The sequence below is a fragment of the Ursus maritimus genome, unplaced genomic scaffold (assembly GCF_017311325.1).
Source record: "Ursus maritimus isolate PB19 unplaced genomic scaffold, ASM1731132v1 scaffold_24, whole genome shotgun sequence".
NCBI lineage: Eukaryota > Metazoa > Chordata > Mammalia > Carnivora > Ursidae > Ursus > Ursus maritimus.
The window spans coordinates 42068105-42089825 of record NW_024424897.1 but is presented as its reverse complement, the minus strand read 5'-3'; the positions used below and the strand labels follow the sequence as shown (position 1 = coordinate 42089825).

Below are 21721 nucleotides of genomic sequence, written 5' to 3'. Positions count from 1 at the left end.
AGCGCGGGAGCGGAGGCCAGGGCCGCAGGCGACGCCGCCCTCTCGGGCCTGCCTAGCTGCGGCCGCGGCCCCTTTAAGCGTCCCCGCCCCCTCCCGCCCGCGCTCCCGGCTTCCTTTCTCCGGGAGGCGCGGCCCGCAGGGCCGGGCGGCTGGGCGGGTGTGCAGGCTGCCCCTCCCCCGGTGGGCAGGGCCTGCGCCGCTTCCTGCTGGAGCGGCCCGGAGCCGCGCAGGGGGCGGAGAGAGCGAGCGGCGAGCGGCGGCGGGGCGGCGCGGGGCGGCGCGGGGCGGAGGGCGCCGGAGGGCGAGCGGGCAGGCGGGCACGGCAGGTTCCGGGCCAGCCCCGGGGGCGGACGGTTGGCCGGGCACGCGGAGCCTAGCCGGGGCCTTGCCGGAGCCGGGCCGGGCAGCAGGGGCCGCCGCCGCCCGGGCCCGCCGCCCGCGCCCCCCACGCTGGCCCAGAGGGCTGCGGCCGCGTCGCCGCTGAGGATGTCCCGGAAGGGGCCGCGGGCGGAGGTGTGTGCGGACTGCAGCGCCCCGGGTAAGCGGGGCCTGGCCGGGGGCGGGACCGCGCAGCGAGGCCGCCGGGCGGGCGCCGGGGCCTGGCGGGAGCGCCGTGCGGGGCCGGAGGGCGGGGCGGGGCTGGGGGCTGCGGCCTCCGGCCTCGGCCCCCGCCCGGGCCACTGCGGAGCCGCGTCCTTGGCGGGAGGGCCGGCTGGGGGGCCCCGGTTCCCTCGCGTCCGTGGACGAGCGAGGAAGGACATTCCCGGCGCCACCTCCCACCCCTCAGTCTGAGGGAGGCAGGCAGCTAGCTGCCCCCCCCCCTTCTTTCTATCTCTGTATCCCAGCGGAAGCGTCAGCCTGGGGTGGCAGCAGGGCTGTGGCGGAGGCCAGCAAGGTTTAGGAGGTGGGGGCGAATGTGGTTTTGTGTCATCTCAGTGCCACCCCCGCGTCTTGCACCTGCTGCTCGCATGGTCTGCGCGCCCGCTGAGGTGGCGGAGGTCAAGGGGCAGAGAGCTGGGCAGATGGGCCAGGGGAGGCCTGGATAGCGTTTTCTTGTGAGCAGATGAAGGGGTAGCTGCTCCTACGTCTCGCTACCCCTGGTTCCCAAGGCCGGGGCTCCTTGCGGGGCCTAGTGTTGAGGGCCAGTTCAGCTTGGGCATCTTCCTCTGAGGCATCCCCAGGCTGCCTGGTGATTGGGAGCAACTAGACTCAGTTATTGCTGTGCCCCAGGAAGGCCTGTTTGGGAAGCTGGGCTGAGCTTTGTCCCAGCTTGGGCACAGACCCCTCCTAGCCCCATAGCCCAGCCTGGCCAGAAATGGGTAGGGAGCAGTACCCTGGGGTGCCTAGATTCCCAGGATCGGGCTGGCTTCCCGGCCTGCCTCCTGGCTGTATTTCCTGTGGTGTTTGCCTTCTTCCCAGCACAGTCAGGTCCAGGCTGATGTGAACCCCCCTGAACTGCTGAGGAAGTGAGGAGCAGTGACCTGGGAGGCTGCTACCTTCTGATGTGGGAGGACACTGCCAGTGAGGGGCTCAGCAGCTGGCCTAGGGAAGGAAGCCCTGGCTCTTGTCCGTTCTCTTTTTTAAAAAGGAGCTATCTCCCTGGGAGACCTCTGGGCAGGCTCAGGGTGTCTGTGAACTCCAGGGGGACTGAAGGCTCAATTAAGTGTGAGAGTGTGAAGTGCTGTTCCGTGGGCCCATAACTTCCAGCCACCCTTTGGACGGGCCCAAGACCCCAACAGTTTGAGAACCACAGATACTCTGGTGGTTCTGATGGCTCCAAGCTAGTGTTGGGTAACTGTGGATGCCTGGCACAGGCAGGGTACTCTGTGAGTGGTTGTGACCCTGGGACTCCTCTCAGGGCGTGTCATGGTCTGGAAGGGCCCTGAAGAAGATATCAGGGCTGATGTATCCTTACCCTAATGAGCCAGAAATTATGATCCCCCCCCCCCGCATGCAGGTCTGGGGGTGGAAGGGCTAAGAGCTTGCCTTCTCTGTCTGTCCCAGGCTGTTCTGTACCTCTGGGGCAGGCGTAGCATGGGGGGGAGGGGGAGGGTCCGGAAGGACTGGGAAGAAGGGTGCTTAGCAGACACTCATCCTATCCACTCAGTCTGACCCATGGCAAGACTTTCCTTACTTTGGGCCTCAGTTTCCTCGATTGTGAGGCAAAGAAGTTGGAGTAGAAATGGTTTTTGAAGACCATCCCGTCTTCAAGTCTGTGCTTCTGATTCTCAGCTAAAGGGGCATGGAGCAGAATCAGCAAGGCAGTTGCGCGCTCTCCACTGCATTGGACTATTTGAAGCCTCTGGATGCCGAATGGGTTCAGGGAGGAGTGGTGTATATCTGATGTCTGGACTGCTCGGTTCCTGTCTGCAGTCATTGTCCCATGGAGGCATTTGTGCGCCGGGTACCTGCTTTGCCCCTGATCCAGGACACGGGTCAGGAAGAGGCAGGGGTGAGGGTGGTGAGGTAGGCAGGGTGCTGACAGAGTCTTACACGTCACCCTGCCCCAGCATCTGGCATGGTGTCTGGCACGTGGCAGGCACTCCCTGAGTGTTTGGATGCTTGTCAGGACCCCAGCTGGCTACTTGGGGCTACCCCATTCCCCCACCGTGTGATGCGAGAAGTGGCATTCTCGGCGTGGGAACTGGAGCAGCCCAGGGACGAGGCCTGAGGATTGTCAACAGTTGGGACCGCATGGGCATATGCCTCCTATGCAGTCATAGGCTTCTCTCTCTGAAGGGGCTTCCAGCCCTAGGAGTGGCGGTTTGTGGTTGGTTAAGTTGGGGAGGCCATAAAGGTGAAAGTCGAGGTACAGGCTGATGCCGGAGGTCCTCGTCCTCCCTCTGTTTCCAGGCCTGGGCATACAGGTGACAGGTGTGTTTCGTTAGGTGGCTGGACGTGCCGTGGCTGCAGTGGCAGCAGGGCCTCCTCGTCAGGCGCCGTACACGGAGTCCAAGGGAGGGGCAGGAGTCAAGGAACCCTGGAGAATGTGTTCTCCCCCCGTCCTTCCCCCTCCACTCGCTCTGCCGCACAGTCCTGGCTCAGCCCAAGGGCCTGCTCCCGTGGGTCTCCATCTCAACCTTTGCACCGCAGCTCAGGTCCTGGGAGTGAAGACCTCAGGGTGCCTCTCCTAGAGTGAGCAAGGATGGCTGCTGGCTAGGAACATTTGGAAACCTGCAGGCCCTTTTGTCTCTTTGTAATGCAGATTGTGGGGTGGGGTGAATGGGGGGCTTTCTTCCTCTTTTATTGGGTTTAACTTACATACCGCAAAGTTCCTGCACCTCACTGTTTAGCCTGATGAGTTTGACGGTCTGTATACCCGTGTAACCACCACTCCAGTCAAGAGGTAGAGCGTTTCTATCGCTCTGTGGGCCTTTCTTCTCCCTCCCAGTCAACAGCCCCCAAAGGTAACCACCATCCTGACCTTTATCCCCATGGATTATTCTTGCCTGCTTTCAAGATGGTGGGCTTCTCCCTCTTCTCTAGTGAGGCTCTGCTCAGGAGACCCCGGCCTTTATAGCAGGCTTACTGCCCCTAGAGGCCGGTAATGGCTTTGGATGGTGACATGAATTCACTTTAGGCGAGGCCTCCATGGTTGACGTTACCCCAGGATCCCTTCTACCACTTGCCCACGTATACCAGACCCCCAGCCCGAGGCAGAAGCCCAGGGGCAAGGTTGGCAGGGTGCAGAGAAGGTCAGCACATCTCCTAAACCTTCTGTTCTCCAGGGGCGCCTGGCTAGCTCCATCCGTAGAACTTACGACACTTGCTGTCGAGAGTTCAAGCCCCACACTGGGCCGTTGGGCATGAAGTGTACTCAAAACAAAACAAAACACCTTATGTCCCTGTCCTCTCTATCCCAGCTTTGATCAAGGGAGCTCTTGGGGGCAAGGGTCCCTTAACCTTAAACTACAGTAGCCATTTGACTTACAGAAACCCTTCCGGCCTGAGGAACTGGCCTCAGTGGGGCTTAGGGCCTCCGTCCTGGGTGGGCCCAAGGCCCCTGGGTGTATAAGAAGTAGGTAGCGGGGTTAGGGTGGACTTTTCATCTGTGTAATCAAGAACCAAGCTGGCAACGGTGTGCCCCAGGCCAGGACAGTGTCTCCTGCTCAACCTTCCTATTTCAGGTCACCGTTGAGGCGAGGTAGGACCCCTCCCCCAGGCTGGGAGAATACCGAGCAAAGCCTGGGACCCTAATCCCCAAATCCTGATCTCTTGGTCACTGCCATATTCAGAGGCTCACCATGTCTGGCCCGCTCTGGATATCTGTGCAGTCCTCTCAGGCCTGGCTTCTCCGGTAGGACCGTGGGCCTGGGGTGGAGGCCTCAGAGCGGCCCATTTATGATCCCGGCCTGGGCGGCTCCCCACTTACAGGAAACCCCACCGTTTCAACAAGAGGAATTTAGGCTGCGTCATTTCCAGCTTCCTGCTTGAGCTGCCAGAGGTGGTGCGGGCAGACCCCTCAACCAGTGGTGCTTGGGAGTGGGGGGAGGGAGCTTTCCATGTGCCTCACTGGGGTCCCTCCCTGTTTGAGTAAAGCCAATAGAATGTCCTAGGGCTCCCCCTCTTGGCACAGGCAGTGGGTCTCTTCCTCATGGGCCCCTGGAATCAAGTCCCAGCAAGGTGTATGGCAGGCAGCTCATTGCCCTGTTTTTTGGGGGGGGAATGCCTAAAGAAGCCCAGACCCAAAGAACTGAACCCCCTCCTTCGCTTCTTGTTTCTTCCTGTTCCCACAGAGGGGATACTTGCTGTAGGCAGAACTCAGGCTGCACCCTGACTCAGTCTCCTTACAATTCTGGGAACTTCTATGGAAGTCCTTGAAGGAAAGAGTCTGAGAATCGCCTTCTGGTTGGAGAGGCTCTCATTACCCCAAGCCTGTCCCTCCCTTGGGGGGCCCACTTCTGGACTCCCTGAGCACTGCCAGGCAAGGCAGAGAGCCAGTCCCCCACTCATCACTCCCCTCCCCCAAGACAGGGCTTCCTGAGACTGGGGCGGGGGGCCTGGGAAGAGCACAGTGTCCTGGGAGAGAGGCTCCCTGCCCCCACTCTCTGGAGGCACACAATGGCTGCTTTCTCCCCCATGACCTTTCCAGAGCCTGAGCTGTATACAGCTGTCTCCTCCCCCTCTCCCAAGGGGCCCTGGATGGGTGGCATCTCCCCTGCCCTTGAGAAGGATCCCAGGAGCTCCCACCCTGTCCCGGCCCCTCCTTCTTGTCTCCAAAGTTTGCTTCTCCCCAGGGGTGGAGAGTGGCTTCCAGGGCCCTTGCCCACGTGGGGCTTCCCCCTTAGGGGCAAGAGCAGAGGGAGAGCAGTGGGTATGAACATGGCCTGTGTCCGGCATCTCATTGCCTGGGTGTGCGTCCCAGCATTCCCGCTCCTTAGCTGTGCGACCTTGAGCAAGCCCTCTAACCCATCTGAGCCACTGTTGCTCATTGGTAAAGCAAGGAGAGCGTTTCCTGCCTTGCCTGACACGTGCGAGAGACGTCGTGCGTGCGGGTCCAGCTTGTACACAGCGGGTATCCAGCGTTAGTTCCTTTGCCCTCTCCAGCCCTATTTAAGAGGGGCTTCAGCTCAGCCCATCAGTGATGATGGCAGGAGGCTCAGCATGAAAAGGCCTCTTCCCTGCCAAGATGAGGGCAGAGGCAGGACCCCGTGGAAGGGTGCGATGGGTCAGGCCGGTGGGCCCTTGGGTCCCACAGAAGCCTGGGAGCAGGAGGGATGTGGCACTGCCCCGATGCAGGAAGAGTGCGAGGGCTGTCTGGCAGGTAACAGCAGTGTCATATCCCCGTGGGGACTCCTGCCTCCTTGGGGAAGGGCTGGGCCGGCTGTCTTGTTCCCTGGGAAAGGCTGCAGGACAGGAAGATGTGCCCACTGAGTCGGCCCTGGGGACCACCCTCCCACCCCCCAGACAGGCAGAGATGCGTAGGAAGAGGCACAGCTGTCAGTCACCTGCTGTGTGCCTTTGGGGAAATCCCTCCTACCCCGTGGCTCAGCTTCCTCATCGGTACCTGTGTGTCTCTTCCCAGCTCCTGGGGCTTCGGGCGGCTGAGGGAGGGAAGGGGGCAGCATAGCGCGGGCCCAGAGCAGGTGCCCGGGAGACTCTGCCCCTGCTCTGGCCTCGGCCGACCCTCGCTCCCTCCCGGCAGACCCCGGCTGGGCCTCCATCAGCAGGGGCGTGCTGGTGTGTGACGAGTGCTGCAGCGTGCACCGGAGCCTGGGCCGCCACATCTCCATCGTCAAGCACCTGCGCCACAGCGCCTGGCCTCCCACGCTGCTGCAGGTACGGCCGGCGCGGGTCCTGCACACTGCCCCCTCCCCCGCACGCATACCGCTCTGGATCTGGCAGCTTCCAGGGGCAGCACCCCGCCCTGACCCTTTCCACCCGTTCTGCTTGCCGTGCAGACAGGAGGCTTCTAAGACTGGGGTCTTCCAGACCTGGGCCCTCTCCCCAGCTTGGCCACTTACTAGCTTGGCCACGTAGCATCAAGCAGGCCGCTTAACTTCTCTGAGCCTTGGCACACTTGCCGTGCGGCCTGAAGTGCCACACGGGACCCGTGTGCTCGGGCGGCCCGACTGGGTGGCGGTGTGATGGCGGCAGGGACACGGCAGGCCCCACGGTCCTGTTTCCAGCCACGCCGGCTGTGGCCAGCGCGTGGAGGTGTTCCCCCCATAGCCAGTGCGCAGCGGGCCCTCGGACTTGGCACCTCTTCCTGCAGATGGTGCACACACTCGCCAGCAACGGGGCCAACTCCATCTGGGAGCACTCCCTGCTGGACCCCGCGCAAGTGCAGAGCGGCCGGCGCAAGGCCAGCCCCCAAGACAAAGTCCAGTGAGTTGGGCTGGAGGGGTGGTGGCAGGGACGGCATGGCCTGGGACGCGGATCCGAGAGGTGGCCGGGTGACCGGCCTCTCCCACTCTCCTCCCCACTGCCCTACCCAGCCCCATCAAGTCAGAGTTCATCAGGGCCAAGTACCAGATGCTGGCGTTTGTGCACAAGCTTCCTTGCCGGGACGATGACGGGGTCACTGCCAAAGACCTCAGCAAGGTTGGAGGGGCCCCGTGGGGGACGGGTGGGCCTCCTCTCTTGTCACCCACGACACCCTGAGGGCCTCTCCTTCGTCACCACCGAGCCCTAGGCGCCAGAGGCGTTCAGGTCAGGCAAGAGTAGTGGGCACAGCAGGGGAACGAGATTGCGTGGTCAGGCAGCACGTGGCCACGGCCCCTCAGCTCCTCCGTGGACACCGCGGGGCTAAAATCCCCCAGCTGCCATTCAAAAGCTGGGAGAACTTGGGGCTGTTTCTTAGCCACTCAGAGCCTCAGTTTCCTGCTCTGTAAAATGGGAAAGAAATAACAGCATCTCCCTCATAGACAACCTCTGTCTCAAGCAGAGGTCACGGCACAGGTGGATGGTGACTGATAGCAGGAAGTCCTCTGTCCTTCCTGACAGCCCTACTCCAGCTGGGCCCCTGGAGCTGGTAGGGGCCCCAGCAGCTGCCTAACTCGGTGCAGCTTGAGGGGGGGGGGCTCACACACACAGTTGTCGCCCACTCTGCTCCTTGCAGCAATTGCACTCGAGCGTGCGGACGGGCAACTTGGAGACGTGTCTGCGCCTGCTGTCCCTGGGTGCCCAGGCCAACTTCTTCCATCCAGAGAAGGGCACCACACCTCTGCATGTGGCTGCCAAGGCGGGGCAGACACTGCAGGCTGAGCTGCTTGTAGTGTATGGGGCTGACCCTGGCTCCCCTGATGTCAATGGCCGCACACCCATTGACTACGCCAGGTGAGGGTCGGATGATGGGTGAGGCTTGGACGGGTGGGGGTGGTAGACTGCTGCTGCAGGGCTGAGGCATGCCCCCTCCCCACAGGCAGGCGGGGCACCATGAGCTGGCGGAAAGGCTAGTCGAGTGCCAGTATGAGCTCACTGACCGGTTGGCCTTCTATCTCTGTGGACGCAAGCCGGGTGAGCGGAGCTCGGGGCAGGTCTGGCTGGGCCAGGCAGGTGGGACCCAGACACACCCCAGCAGCAGGTGCCATGGTGACAAAGCCGGCTGGGGAACAGTGTTGCTAGGCAACTGGCTCCTGTGAAATTGATGCAGGCTCTTGGCTACAGCACACTGGGATAGGGAGTGGGGGTGGGCCTAACTTCAGTCAGCGACCAGGGCTCTTGGGGGTGGCCTGCCCTCCTCCCTGTCCCCTGACACTTCTGGGTGCCAAGCCCTGCTCATGGCAGTGAGGTGGGCTCCCAGCTGCTAAGGCCACCCCGCACCAGTGACTTGGCATTTTTATTTTTGTTCAGATCACAAGAATGGGCATTACATCATCCCACAGATGGCTGACAGGTGAGTGCCCACCTGATGCCCCTTCCCAGAGGCTGTCGGATGTCATGTGGGTGCCTGAGCCCCAGAGCCTCCACCCGTCCCTCTCCCCAGGCTTTTAGGGTCCCTCACCCTCGGGGGGGCTGGCAGTACAAGCATTTCTGTCCCGTCCTCACTCCCCGATGCCGGGCCCCAAGGCAGGTGAGAATGTCAGCTCAGCACGTGGCCTGAGCCCCATGGCTCCCCCACGCAGGCTTGAGTACCAGAAGCACCTGCCCTGGGAGTGTGGGTTGCTGGCTTCTGTTTCCAGTGGCACTCACCCCACTGTGAAATCTTTAGACAAACCTCCGCTCTTCCGTGAAAAGATGGTGGGCTCCAGGGATTTGGCTAACTTCGGGCCTACTGACCAGGCCTCTGTGGTGTGCTCAGAAGTTGTGCCGTGGCGGGGGGGGGGGGGCAGGGCACAGCACAATAGAGGCGGTTCCGCCTCTGATCTGAAAAGCCTCGGGCGCCTAGGCTGTGGCTGGCACTCGCTCAGCTCACAAGATGGATGCTGGCGCCACCTGGCGGCCGCCTTGGATGGCCAAGCCTTGCCAAGCTTTGCCTGCTGGCCTGGATCTCCGAGAGAGGAGGCTCCCTCCCTCTCCAGTGGCCAGTGTGGGCAGACAGGGATGGCCCCTTGGATCCTTGAACCCAGACCTACTCTGTTCTGAGACGCCGAGACTCCCTCCTACTTCTCTGGTCTTATTCTGCCTGGCGTGTGTACCTGCGTGCATGGCTGGTGTGTGTGTTCCAAACACGTCTGGGCGTGTACTCAGTGAGATGGTAACTGAGCACCTTCCCTGCGCCAGCGACTGTTCTCGGCCCCGAGGCACAGGTGACTGAGGCACAGGTGACTCAGACACGATCTCTGCCCTGAAGGAGCCTGCAGTCTAGAGAGGGACGCAGCCTAGTCAGACAGCTGTAGTTCGGTGTGGGGAGGGGGCGCTGCGCGAGAGATGGTAGAAAGGGGTAGAAAGGAGCAGTGCCATGCGGGAGCTGCAGGCAGCCTTTGCAGCCGGAGCACAGAGAAAAGAGCAGGGAGTCCCAGGAGCAGGACCGGAATAGAAACAGGCGAGAGAATGGCCAATCCTGTGAGCCCCGCAAGGGTAGAGGGGTTCCAAGCACTGATGTGTGGAGTCAGCCGTGCCACTTACTGGCTGTTTGAGTTCCTGCAGGCTGCTTAACCGCTCTGAGTCTGAGTTACCTCGTGGAAACGAGGGCAACAGTGCCTACCTTTTCTGGGCTGTTGAGAGGATTAAGTAAGATAACGCATGCCAAGCACGTAGCGTATTTTTTAAGTGAGCTTGTTGTTGGAGTACAGCTGAAGTATGCCATACGTCTCTTTTGTCACTGAGTTGGTTTTGAGGCCGGGGGTGGTGTGGCCCGATGTGTCGGAAAGATCGCCTGGGCCGTTCGCTGGGAACAGGGATTGTAGGGGCGAGCCCAGAAGCGGGAAGATGGACGAAGAAACTGATGCAAAGGCCCCGGGGAAGAGGGACTGATGGCAGAACCTGGGGAAAGCTCCCCCGGGGCTTGAGGGTGAGGGCATTTCTGGGGACCCCCGAGAGCAGACGCTGGTGCTGGGTGAGTGGGGCTCAGAGGGAGAGAGCAAGCTGGTGTAGGAGCAGGGTGGGAGGGAGATGAGTTCCGTCGTGTGCGCGGAGCCGGGTGTGGGCTTGCCATGGGCAGACGTGCGCTGCCCTGCTCCTGGGTAATCGCTGCCTCTGTCCTGTTCTTTCCTCTGCTGCCTCTCTCTGGACTTAGATCTCGGCAAAAGTGCATGTCTCAGAGGTATATGGTGCCTGCCCTGGGAGCAGGCTCTGGAGGTTGGGGCAGGGGGCCGGGGGAAGGCTTGGTGTGCGGCATCTGGGATGTTGTCTTCCCGGGATCCCTGCATGTTCGGGATCACAGGCGGGGGCCTGGCCACCTCTCATGTCTGCCCATTCCCGTCTCCCTCCTCCGTCCACAGCCTAGACCTGTCCGAGTTGGCCAAAGCCGCCAAGAAGAAGCTGCAGGCGGTGAGTCCGCTTGGACAGGCTCTAATACTTGGAGCTGTCCCCATCTCTGACCCTCAACCCCTGCCATCGCTCCCCCTTCCTCTGACCTGGTACCCTTTTCTAAGTCTTGGACCTGCCCCTCACTGTAGCCTTCCTGGCTCCCTTCCCCCACTTCCCTGCCTTTTGTCTCTGACTCTGACTCTGCAGGCCCCGGAGCCCTAGCTCCGCCTCTGACCTACCAGGGCACTAACTGTCTGCTCTGGCCTCCCTCTGTCCTCTCCCACTGTGGCGCTGGACAGAGAGACCTCTGCCCCAGTTTCCAGGGCTGAGACTGGGGGCTGGGCAGTGCACGGGACACAAGCCATTTCCCACCTCTTATGACTTCCTGCTTGAGCTGGCCTTGTCAGCACTGGGGACCAATGGATCTGACAAAGCCTGGCTCCCCCTCTTTGCCTCTAGCTCAGCAACCGGCTTTTTGAGGAACTTGCCATGGATGTGTATGACGAGGTGGATAGAAGAGAGAATGACGCCGGTGAGCCCGGAGGGCATCTGAGGTCATGGGCGGATGCGATGAGGGTACCTGCCCACCTGCCGGGGAAGGTCTGGGACCTGCTGTGGCTCTCCGGTCCTTTGGCGGGGACCGAGAGGGGGTGCCTGGGGTTGGTCCGCTCAGCAGGTCTGCGGACCAGCCCCTGCTGGCTGTGAGCGGCCTGGGCAGTGTCCCCGGCAAGGCGGAGCGTGCTGAGCTGGAGGCAGCCAGCCTGTTCCTCCGCCCCACCCCTGCGCTGGTGCTCATCTCTGCTCTGGCTGCCTCCCACTTTGGCTCACTCCCCAGTCCCACTCCGCCCCCCTACATCACTCCTTCCTGGCCACAGCCAGATTCCAGCCCAAACTCTGGGCTGGGCCTGGCAAGGAGTCGCCTCGTTCTGTTCGTCATCGGCCTAGCTGGCCTAGCCGGGCTCGCCCAGCCCTGCCCTGCCCTGCCCCAGCCTTGCTTCCGTTGTCTGAAGACCACCCCTGTTTGGAACACCAGCCCTTGGTGGGCGTGGGGAGGAGCGAGGAAGGCTGCGCTCAGCACCTCCCCACCTCCGCCCGGTGGGCCCGGCCACCAGGACGATTGCTCCCTTCCCCTCCCCCACAGTGTGGCTGGCTACCCAGAACCACAGCACCCTGGTTACGGAGCGCAGTGCTGTGCCCTTCCTGCCTGTGAACCCCGAGTACTCAGCCACACGGAATCAGGTGAGGGGGCTGGATGGGGGGCCTGGGGCGGTCTCCTGCCCTCCATGGGTCGCCAGCTCTGTGAGCGCTGCCCTTCCTCCACGGCTGCCGTCTGGCCTGCTCTTCTCCCCCGGCCTCGGCCTCCCCCAGGGCTGTGCTGGCGCTGGGATGTGGGACTGGGGAAGAGGCTGGGTTTTTTGAGGACTTGCTGAGCAGCGTCTGGGGGATCCCAGCCTCTTCTCGAGAGCTCCCCTAGGCACCCAGAATCTGTCACCCCTGACCCCCTGCTCTGGCCATGAGCCGGGTAACATGGGTGTCCCTCGCAGCTTTGTTCCCACCACCCGTCTCTCAGCTGTAACGGGGCCCATCATGCCAGCCCGGTTCTTTCTGCCTTGTAGGGGCGGCAGAAGTTGGCCCGCTTTAATGCCCGAGAGTTTGCCACCCTGATCATAGACATTCTCAGCGAGGCCAAGCGGAGGCAGCAGGGCAAGAGCCTGAGCAGCCCCACAGGTGGGAAGGGCGTGGAGAGGGCTGCGGGCAGTGGGCACTTCTCTGGAATATTCTCTTTCATGGCTCCTTTCTGGGGTGGCATGATAGAAGGGTTGTGTGGCTGAATCCTAAGTGGCAGGACTGTGTCCTCAGACAACCTCGAGCTCTCTGCGCGGAGCCAGAGTGACCTCGACGACCAACACGACTACGACAGTGTGGCCTCGGACGAGGACACGGACCAGGAACCCCTGCGCAGCGCTGGTGCCACTAGGAACAACCGTGCCCGGGTCTGAGCACTGCCCCAGCCCGGGCCTCCGGCTCTATCCCCTCATAGCCCGGGGCTCCGGGGACAAGTGGGCTGGTTACGGTCTTGGGAAGAGCCTTCTGTGGGCGTTCCCCCCTGCCCCTGATGGCTGACTGGCCTCTGCCTCACTCTGCAGAGCATGGACTCCTCAGACCTGTCCGACGGGGCCGTGACCCTGCAGGAGTACCTGGAACTGAAGAAGGCTCTGGCCGCCTCCGAGGCAAAGGTGCAGCAGCTCCTGAAGGTCAACAGCAGCCTGAGCGACGAGCTCCGGAGGCTGCAGAGGGAGGTAAGGGCGGCAGCGCTGGCGCGAGCGGGGGCTTCCAGCATCCGGGCCGGGGAGGGTCCCCTGCTCCCGGAGGTGGGGGTGCTGCCCGGAGCCTCTGGAGGTTCTGAGACCTCCGTGCGCTCTCAGATCCACAAGCTGCAGGCAGAGAACTTGCAGATCCGGCAGCCTCCGGGGCCAGTGCCCACACCCCCGCCGCCCAGCGAGCGGGCGGAGCCTACGTCGATGGGGCCCGGCGGGAGTGCCCACCGCAGGGACCGCCAGGCCTTCTCCATGTATGAGCCAGGCTCCGCCCTGAAGCCCTTTGGGGGCCCACCTGGGGACGAGCTCACCACCCGGCTCCAGCCTTTCCACAGCACTGTGAGTTGCCCGTGGGTGTCAAGGACTGGGGGAGACCAAGGGTTGGAGCTGCCGTGGGCCCTCCCTGATGCCTGCTGTGCCATCCCCCAGGAGCTGGAGGACGACGCCATCTATTCCGTACATGTCCCTGCTGGCCTTTACCGGGTAAGCAGGGCCTGGGGAAAGTGGGCCCATGTCTGTACATCGGTTCTGAGCCCCAGTGGGTGCCAGCTTTTGTGCTGGCTGCTGGGCACGGAGATGACCCTCGCTGCCGGGAAGCTGGAAGGCGGGTGGCAGGGAGGAAAAACTGACTCCAGCCCTCCTGGGTTTCAGATCCGGAAGGGGGTGTCGGCCTCCGCCGTGCCCTTCACTCCCTCCTCCCCACTCCTGTCCTGCTCCCAGGAAGGAAGCCGCCACACGGTAACGTTCCCATCCCCAGTGTCCAAGGGACATGCCGAACGAGATGTGTGCGTGGAAAGCGATGGGCTGTGTGGGTCTGTGGACGTGCACGTCACCTACTGCCCCTTCCCTGTTCCTCCAGAGCAAGCTTTCCCGCCACGGTAGCGGTGCCGACAGTGACTATGAGAACACGCAAAGTGGGGACCCACTGCTTGGGTGAGGCACCCCAGGGAAAAAGGCAGAGTGGGCTCTGGAGTGTCTGTGAGGGTGCAGGCAAGCGGTCTCACCACTGGAATGTCTCTTTCTAACCCCCACCCCAGACTGGAAGGGAAGAGGTTTCTTGAGCTGGGCAAGGAAGAAGACTTCCACCCAGAGTTGGAAAGCCTGGATGGAGACCTCGACCCTGGGCTTCCCAGCACGGAGGATGTCATCCTGAAGACGGAACAGGTCACCAAGAACATTCAGGAATTGTTGCGGGCTGCCCAAGAATTCAAGCATGACAGGTATGGGGGTGGGACACGAGGCTCATAGCAGCCCCTGGGTGTTGCGGAGGGGAAGCGGGGGAGGGGGCAGTGTTCCACTGTCCCTGCAAACCCTCCTAATTTTTACCCTCCCTTCCCCCCAAAGCTTTGTGCCCTGCTCAGAGAAGATCCATTTGGCTGTGACTGAGATGGCCTCTCTATTCCCAAAGGTACAGGGGCTGGAAAGAAGAGCAGGACTGGGAGGGTCTCCGGGTGGGGCAGGTACAGGGAACGTGACCACTACCTGGGTGGAGAGGAGGACACACTGAGCCATGTTCGTGGCTCATGGTTTGAAGTCCAAGGCCCAACTCCCTCCCCCCTTCCAGAGGCCAGCCCTGGAGCCTGTGCGCAGCTCACTGCGGCTGCTCAATGCCAGCGCCTACCGGCTGCAGAGTGAATGCCGGAAGACCGTGCCCCCGGAGCCGGGTGCCCCTGTGGACTTCCAGCTGCTGACTCAGCAGGTGATCCAGTGCGCCTATGACATCGCCAAGGCTGCCAAGCAGCTGGTCACCATCACCACCCGAGAAAAGAAGCAGTGACCACTCTCCCTGCACCCTGACCTGCACCCTGGGACCTCACTGGCCACGGGAGCTGGGCCACTCCAGACACTAATCCCCACCCCAACAGATCCCCTGGCGCAAGTGCCCTTAGTGCTGCCACACTCCCCTGGCAGCCAGGCGCCCTGGTGCCCGCCCCCCTCAAGCCCCCAAGGATGGGGAGGTGGGGTGGCAGGAGCTTCTGTCCCCCACATTCCATGCACCTCCCCCTGTACATAGCATTCCCCTCCCCCAACCCTCCTTCTAGCGTGCAGGGGCCTGTAAGGCATCACTCCCAGCCCCTTGCCCTCTGGGGCACCCTCGACAAAGGGTCGGGTGGGGACACTCCAAGTGGGGCCATTTCCCCTACAGGCACCCCACCCCCATGAGCCAGTTCAGCCCTATTGGGGGCTGAGCGGGGGCATCCCCTCCTTTGTACATAATCTCTGGATGTCCCTGCCCTGTAGCCACCAGCCCCCCTGCTGCTCTCCTTTAATGCCAAACGGCCCTTGCCTAGAGCACAGGCCCCAACCTGTGTTCCCAGGGTCCCTAGCAGCAAACACTGGAATATGTCTTTTTTTTTTTTTTTCTTCTCTCTCTTCTCTTCCACTCCTTAATTTTAACATTGTGGTAACTGAGTGTCCCTGCGTGCCTGCGTGTGAGTGTGCGGGGCGGCAGTGCCGTTCCGGAGGCCTGGCCCATCTGGAGTTTTGTGAAGGGTGAGGGGACCAGAGCAGCAGGACCAGTGTTGGGGGTCAGCCCTCCTTCCCCATTCTTGGGGCCAGGGACTGCTGGTAACCAGCTGGGGTCCAACCCGTTGCCTCCTCTCATCTGTCCCCCCACTCATACCCCTTTCTCTAGGAACTTAACAACAAAAACCACTTCCCTGCATCTCTCCTCCCCCTCCCTTGTGGAGGGGGATATGCTGGCTGGGGCAGAGAACTGAGCACCTGAGCCTGGGGCTGGCTCCCCGGGGTCCCTGACTCAGCTGAGAGCCCCCTCCCCATAACCTCTGAGAGGCCAGCACCTGCCCTGCGGTATCTGGGTATCTGGAATCTGGGCTGCAGCCTGGGAAGGCTGGAGAGGCAGATGGCAGTGCCTACCAGCTCTCCTCCCTGTCCTGCCTCTGTCCCAGGGGCCAGGCTCTACCTGTGTGGTGGTGGGTGGGCTGTCAAGACGTGTGTCATGTACATTTGTATCAAAAATAAATAAGTGACCATGTGCTGTTGCTGATGTTTAGAGAATTTAGGGGGTTGGGGGGCACTGGGGACGTGGCAGAGAGACCAACCTGGCAAGAACATGAAGCAAATGAAGTCTCCAACTGCTCCGGACCTGGAACTCAGAATGAAAGCCCTTGTGTTCTAGAAAAGGAGCTGGGAAAGAAGGTTTCTGTAGCTACCACCGCCTCCCCCTCTCCCCACCATGGTAGCAGGCAGGGTTCTATCACGCTCCTAAAGCTTCCCGCTAAGGCCAGGTGGGCGGGTGGGTGCCTAACTTGATTTTGTAAAGGTCCACTTCAAACAAAACCTAAATGGCCTAGGACGGTGTCCTGGGTGGAAGTTTCTGTGTGGTCGATGCGCAGGTTCAACCCCAGACTCTACCAAAATAATTTAATTAGAAATACAGGCAAGGGAGGCTGAAAGGGCCCCTTTCCCCACGGCTAGAAGCAAACCACACCACAGGGGCAGGGCCCCTCGCAATGGTTAGGCGGACTGCTCCGTCTGGCCACCAGGGGGCGGCCCTGCACAGGGTCCACGTGGCAGAGGTCGCGGCCTCCCAGCAGACAAAGCAAGCCGGCCACCCCGGCAGGGCTGGGGCAGGTCAGTCCGAGCTGTCCCCATCCGGGCCGCTGTCCGGCGTGGGCGGAAGCAGGGGTCTCCGGCGGGACCGCTTGACCCGGCGCGGGGGCATCAGCAGCCTCCGCTTCAGCACAGCTACGGGCACGGTGGGACCGGTCAGAGAATGGCAGCGATGCCAGGGAGGTCCAGGGCCGGGTTGGGTGTAAGGAGGGTAACTGCTCACCAGCCACCGTGTCCTGACTGTCCGCTGTGGGCTCCCAGTAGATGCTCTCCCCGCGCCGGAAGTTCCGGTGCAGCCGAGTGCAGAGCGTGGCCAGAGCAAGCAGCACCAACAGGAAGGTCAGGGCCATGGCAGCCCAAGCGGCCTCCTCCGTGCGCGGGGTGGGGCCCCGGGCCACCCGTGGAGGAGGTGCCGCTGCCCGAGGGGCTGGGGAAGCCTCCCCGGGACAGGTGCAGCCCCCTGGGCTGCTTTGCCCTTTGGGCACTTGAGCCCCTATCCTGGAGCTGGCGTTGCCTCCGAGCCCCTCAGGCAGCAAGGGGAGAGTGGGAACAGACGGCGCATCACCCCTCTCACCCCGGGCTGCCAACATGGGCTGCTTGGCCTCCAGGCTCCTGGGGGAAGCAGAGGGGAACCTCAGGCCTGAGGGGGTGGGCTGGAGACCGAGGGCAGCCCGCAGCCCACGCCTCTTGGCACCGCCAGGAGAGAGGTGCCTGGGCCCTCTAGTTGCCTCCTCTGCACCAGGGGGCCGCCAGCTCCGAAGAGGAAAGGCCAAAGCTGGAGCCTTTGGGGAGAGAGACAGCAGTCACCCTTTTCCTGCCCCCAAAACCAATGACCCCACCCCCAACCAAGCCCAGCACCCCTCACCTGCACACACCCTCTCCAGCACAGCCTCCCTCTACCTGGCCTTGGCACCAAGGACCCAGAAAGCCCATCAGAGCAGAGCCATGCCTTCTCCTTCCTCTGTCTCCGCCGTCTCCTCCTCTTCAGCAGGTGGGCAGCCCGGGCCGGCTCTACCCACGCCATCTCCAGCGCCACCCCCCACGCTGCCAGCGCCAGGGGCTAGGAAAGGAGAGCTGAGATGAAGGTGGGGACAAGCAAGAGGAAGTCCCTGAATTTTCCTTCCCCTGCACATGGGGCTATAGCCTCTGCCAGAGCCAGACAACCACCTTTCATCAACCACTTACCCGCTCCCGAGTAAGGCTAGAGTCAGGGGCCAGTGAGGGTTGGGCCACACAAACATGGGCCAGGAGGGCAAGCTGGAGCTTCAGCCAAGGGTGCGCGCAGGGGTGGTAGAGGAAGCCGACATCCTCAGCCTAGAGAAAAAAGCATGGAGACATCACACCAGGCCCAGGGCACTCTCGGAGAATCCCAAGGTCTCCCATCCTGGGGGCCAGCTTCAAGGGATTCCCGGGGTGGCCCAGATGACCCACCTTCAGGGCTCAGGAAAGGACAAAGAGCATTCCCGCCTGCCTCCGAGTGTTCCTCTCACCCCTCCTCTCCACCAGGTGCCACCCCTCAAAGCTCACAGTTTCCATGACTGCAGGCCTGGTTATTGCTGTCAGACCCCACTCTGCAGCTATATTTCTCCGCACCTGCAACAATGGCTCCACAGGTCCCCAGTCTAGACTGTACGCATCCCCCACATGGAGACCAGGTCTTCTATTTATTGACTCTATCTATATATTCAGTCTCTCCCAAACATCCAAATACAGGGCACTCAGGCAGCAGGTGCACAATCCCATGATGGAAACACGTCATCAATTATTAATTATTCTTTGATTGAGCTGACCTGACGCTCAGCACTGTGCCGGATGCTACAGGAGATGCCAAGAGACAACTCCTGGACTCTGCTTGCAGGGAATGTAAAGGAAACTCAGGGCCACAGAACTAATGCAAATGAAAGAGCAAACTAATAAAACTCAAAGTGATTAGTTGCTCAATTATAAGAGCTAAGTTGTAAGCATCACATGAATTTGGAGCAGGTGATGAGCAAGGGCTGGCATGATTAGGCAAGTTCTCAAGAAAGCTGACTCTTGCACTGGGCTGTGGAGGTGGATGGGCTGGACGCAGGAGGGCGGGGAGCCGCCCACTTCAGCTTCAGGTCAGGATAGGCCGGGTGTGGAGAGTCAGCAGCAGCAACGTTACAGCAGTGGGAATGAGGCTGGAACTCACATGTATGGTGAGCAGACCAACACAAGTGGAGAGGAACCAAAGATTTGGGGAGGTCAGATGAGGTTTATTTAAGCAGGACCTGAAAACCTGGGAGTGGGGGTGGGGAGAGGCCATGATAAGATGAGAAATAAAGAGCCATTGGAGGTTTCTGAACAGTGGAATGATTTAATGAAAGGGTGTTTGAGGGAAGGAATCAAGTAGGTGGCATGAGGTTTCTTGGCCTGGAGCTATTAACAAGGTTCAAAAAAAAGTTAGATGTTTCGTGGCGCCTGGGTGGCTCAGTTGGTTAAGCGTCTGCCTTCAGCTCAGGTCATCAGCTCAGGTCACAATCCTAAGGTCCTGGGATAGAGCCCCACACCCGTGCTCCCTGCTCCGAGGGGAGCCTGCTTCTCCCTCTCCCTCTCCCCCCGCCCCACGCTCCTGCTCCCACCCTCCCCCCTCAAATAAATAAATAAAATCTTAAAAAAAAAAGTTAGATGTTTCAAAAGGAAAAACCAAAGGGACAGGGAATGAAAACAGAGGCGGCCATGCAAGGTGAACCCACGGTTTGGTGCCTGGTAACCTCGGACACACTCTTTACCTCATACAGCTTCCGACTTCCCCCCAGAACTAACACACACAATTCCTTTAGTCCTCGGGAGTAGGGAGTTACTAGTATCTCTCAAGAAAACCGGGGCCCAGAGAAGTCAGGAGACTTCCCACAGTCACACAGCAGCGCTGGGGCATGGGTTGTTCCTTTTGGTCAGAGTTCCCCTTGCAGCCTCCTGCCCACGGGCAGAGAGCGACTCGACAGCGTTCCTGACACGGCCGCACGGCGCGGAGGCCCGCGGCTCCCTGTGCTGGGGCTGAGCACACCGTCTCTTCCGGAGGGAAGTGGTGGGGAATGGAGCTGGAGAGCAGAGAACGAGGGGAAAGCCTGCAAGGAGCTCGCGTTTCCCGAGGATGGCTCCCGCCTTGTACTTACCTGCCATCGGCTCCTCCGCGCGTAAGTCACTCTCGGTGACACCTATGCATGGGGGGGGGGGGAAGGAGAGCGCTTAGAGAGCTGGGGGCCTCCGTGCGGGGGAGGGGAGGGGACAGCAGGCCCCACACCGCCGGCTGGGAGGGAGACGCCGACGAGTGACGGCCAGAGGAACCGGCAGAGGTCCTCAGAGGGTGACTGCGGAGGGCGCAGCGAGGCCAGAGCGGAGCTGGGCTGCAACTTCACACCCCTCTCTCCCACCCCCCGCCAGGCTCCTACCTGGGGGGGCAGAGGCCACAGGCCTTCGGGACAACGGGCTCCCGCTTCCTCCTCCGGCTCAGCCACCACCTGTGGGTACAAGGCACAGGAGCTGGGGCACCCGGCTCGGCGTGGGCCCTGCCCTCTCCCTCCCAGGCCCAGCCCGCCAGGGGAGGACTCCTAGTCCTCTCTCCACGAGCCACTCCTTCCAGGACGAACTTTCGGCAAAGCGCTTTGAGATCTCAGGCCTAAGCCTGCTTGGGAGCGGGTCGCCTTACCTCACTGGGACCTAGGAGCCCCGCAAGGGCTGCCAGGAGAAGCAGCTGGGGCGAAGGCGGAGGAGGCGCCATCCCGGCCCTCGCGGGGAATCTGCCCGCCGCGCGGCAAGCCAGGGAGCGCGCGCCCCCGCGTCGCCCCCCGAGCAGTCCGTGTGCCCACGTAGACCCCGGGCGCGCGCGCGCGTGCCGTTCCTCCCCGACCCCCAGACCGCGCGCCCAGTCGCCCCAGGATCGCGCGCCCCCCGCCTCGCCCCGCCCCCGCAGCTGCGTGCTACTCTCGCCCCGCCTCCGCCCCGCCCTAATGCCCGCCCACAACCGCGGACCTTGCGCGCACGCGTCCTAAAGTCGAAGCCGGAAAAGTTTTGCGCAGGATCCCGGCCCCAGTGCACCGCGCTGCGAGACCGGAGGGGACCCTTCCTTCGCCCGCGCTTTCGTCCCAGCGCGTCTCCGCGGCCTGCAGAGCGCAGCTGCAGTGCCTGGGTGGGATCATGAAGCGGGGCGAAGGGCGGGAAATGGGATCCCAGTGGACCGAGTGGCCCCGGAGGGGAGACCGGTACGCTCCTCCGGCAACCCGCTTCAGACACGTCAGTGTGACCTGCAACTAGAAGAGGGGCAGAATCAAGAGGTCCGAGCTGCGGAAGAAAGAGGGTCTCCGCTCTAGAGCTTTTCCTTCAGTCCGTCCCACCCGTGCCCTCGCAAATAGTGCCGGAACCCAGAGGAGCTTCGGAGGGTCTCAGGCTTCCACCCTCCCCAGGCCCAGAAGTCGGAGGAGGCCGAAGCCGGGCCTGGAGGTGCTTTTGGCTCCCCCACGCGCGCCTCCGCTCTTGTCCTCGTTTGTTCAACGATGGCCGGAGTGTGCCCAGGGAGACGTTTGTCACCGTGAGGTGGAGGAATCACAGGCTTCGCTCCCAGCAGGGAGCGCTGGCCAGACCTCCCCTGCAGGGGGGGCGCCGGCTCCGGGCCCCCTTTCCAGTGTCCTTCTCCTTGGCCCGGCTCAGGATTTTGAGGAAAGACGGAAACGTGGGTGGAGGGCGAAGGTTGAGGTGCCCAACCTCAAACTTCTAAATAGAGCGAAAACGGGTTATTTCGAAATAGAGCAAGAACGTGACTTACAAGGGGGTTACTTACTCATCCCTCCCTCGTTCCCCTGTAATTGCCGACTACTGAAGTGATGAAGCGACTGCAACCTACTCCCTGCCACGGCCCCATCGCAGGGTGACAGGCACCCCCCCACCCCGGCAGGGCGCCTGAGTGCATCTTTTCCCCCAGTTTGGGGCTGTTGCTTCTGGGGAAGTCTTTCTCAGGGAGCGGTGTTGAGGATTTCCATTAGCTGAAGCCAGGCTCCTGGGAGCCCCATGCTCCCGGGGGGATCCGGACGGCGCGCTGATGCAGGCCAGGGAACGAGCAGCCCTCGGCAGCAAACCCGCTGTCGGGCGGGACGCCGGCCCAGCCCCCGCTGGCCCGGAGCCGGACCCCCCGCCTGGCGGGGCTCTAGCGCAGTTGAGGGTGCCCGCAGGGCCGAGACAAACACCGAGGTCAGAGAGCGCGGCCGAGCCTGGGGAGGGAGGAGCGGCTGGTAGCTCCCGCTGCAGCTGCAGCGGCCCCGCGGGAGCCCGGGAGCCCGCGCCCGGAGCTGGGGTTTATTCACTTCTTCCTTTTGCTGCTTCTCAGCTGCGGCCCCTGACGGCGCAGCGACTCGGGGTCTCTCCCCGCAGCTACACGTCAAGCGGGGCTGAGGGGAGGGGTCGGCGGGGACTCTGATGCTTATCCCCGTGCCCAGTTCCTCGGTCTCCTAGTCTCCCCACTC

At 62.1% G+C, this 21721-nt stretch overlaps 2 protein-coding genes across 6 annotated transcripts; one reads left to right on the top strand and one right to left on the bottom strand.

Annotated features, from left to right (window-relative positions):
• Window positions 1-471: 471 nt before the first annotated feature.
• Window positions 472-15666, top strand: GIT1 (GIT ArfGAP 1). The gene is made up of 20 exons (XM_040641076.1): window positions 472-538; window positions 6146-6279; window positions 6716-6828; window positions 6939-7044; window positions 7562-7779; window positions 7865-7959; window positions 8296-8338; window positions 10326-10374; window positions 10813-10885; window positions 11495-11592; window positions 11970-12081; window positions 12214-12347; window positions 12501-12653; window positions 12780-13010; window positions 13101-13154; window positions 13323-13409; window positions 13531-13604; window positions 13709-13891; window positions 14016-14079; window positions 14236-15666. The coding sequence occupies exons 1-20, from the start codon at window positions 487-489 to the stop codon at window positions 14446-14448; spliced, it is 2286 nt and encodes a 761-aa protein (XP_040497010.1). The 5' UTR covers window positions 472-486; the 3' UTR covers window positions 14449-15666.
• Window positions 15667-16041: 375 nt separating this feature from the next.
• On the bottom strand, window positions 16042-21389 carry LOC103667400 (tumor protein p53-inducible protein 13). 5 transcript variants are annotated; one of them, XM_040641080.1, is made up of 8 exons: window positions 21043-21352; window positions 20238-20515; window positions 19658-19726; window positions 19382-19423; window positions 17430-17558; window positions 17110-17304; window positions 16468-17026; window positions 16042-16379 (listed from the first exon to the last, which is right to left on the bottom strand). In XM_040641080.1, the coding sequence occupies exons 1-8, from the start codon at window positions 21044-21046 to the stop codon at window positions 16267-16269; spliced, it is 1389 nt and encodes a 462-aa protein (XP_040497014.1). In that variant the 5' UTR covers window positions 21047-21352; the 3' UTR covers window positions 16042-16266. The 5 variants fall into 5 exon arrangements, with proteins under 5 accessions (XP_040497014.1, XP_040497012.1, XP_040497011.1 ...); XM_040641078.1 differs by having other exon boundaries at window positions 16042-17026; window positions 17194-17304; window positions 21043-21389; XM_040641077.1 differs by having other exon boundaries at window positions 16042-17026; window positions 21043-21365.
• Window positions 21390-21721: the final 332 nt, after the last annotated feature.

Excerpts from the sequence above, each read along its gene's own strand:
- GIT1 (XM_040641076.1), top strand. The coding sequence starts at position 487 with ATGTCCCGGAAGGGGCCGCGGGCGGAGGTGTGTGCGGACTGCAGCGCC. Across the intron at positions 13,011-13,100 it reads TCCAGCCTTTCCACAGCACT|GAGCTGGAGGACGACGCCAT; the intron begins GTGAGTTGCCCG and ends GCCATCCCCCAG. Across the intron at positions 13,410-13,530 it reads AGGAAGGAAGCCGCCACACG|AGCAAGCTTTCCCGCCACGG; the intron begins GTAACGTTCCCA and ends CTGTTCCTCCAG.
- LOC103667400 (XM_040641077.1), bottom strand. Across the intron at positions 19,424-19,657 it reads TGTGGCCTCTGCCCCCCCAG|GTGTCACCGAGAGTGACTTA; the intron begins GTAGGAGCCTGG and ends CCCCATGCATAG. Across the intron at positions 17,027-17,109 it reads GCTGGAGAGGGTGTGTGCAG|GCTCCAGCTTTGGCCTTTCC; the intron begins GTGAGGGGTGCT and ends CTCTCCCCAAAG.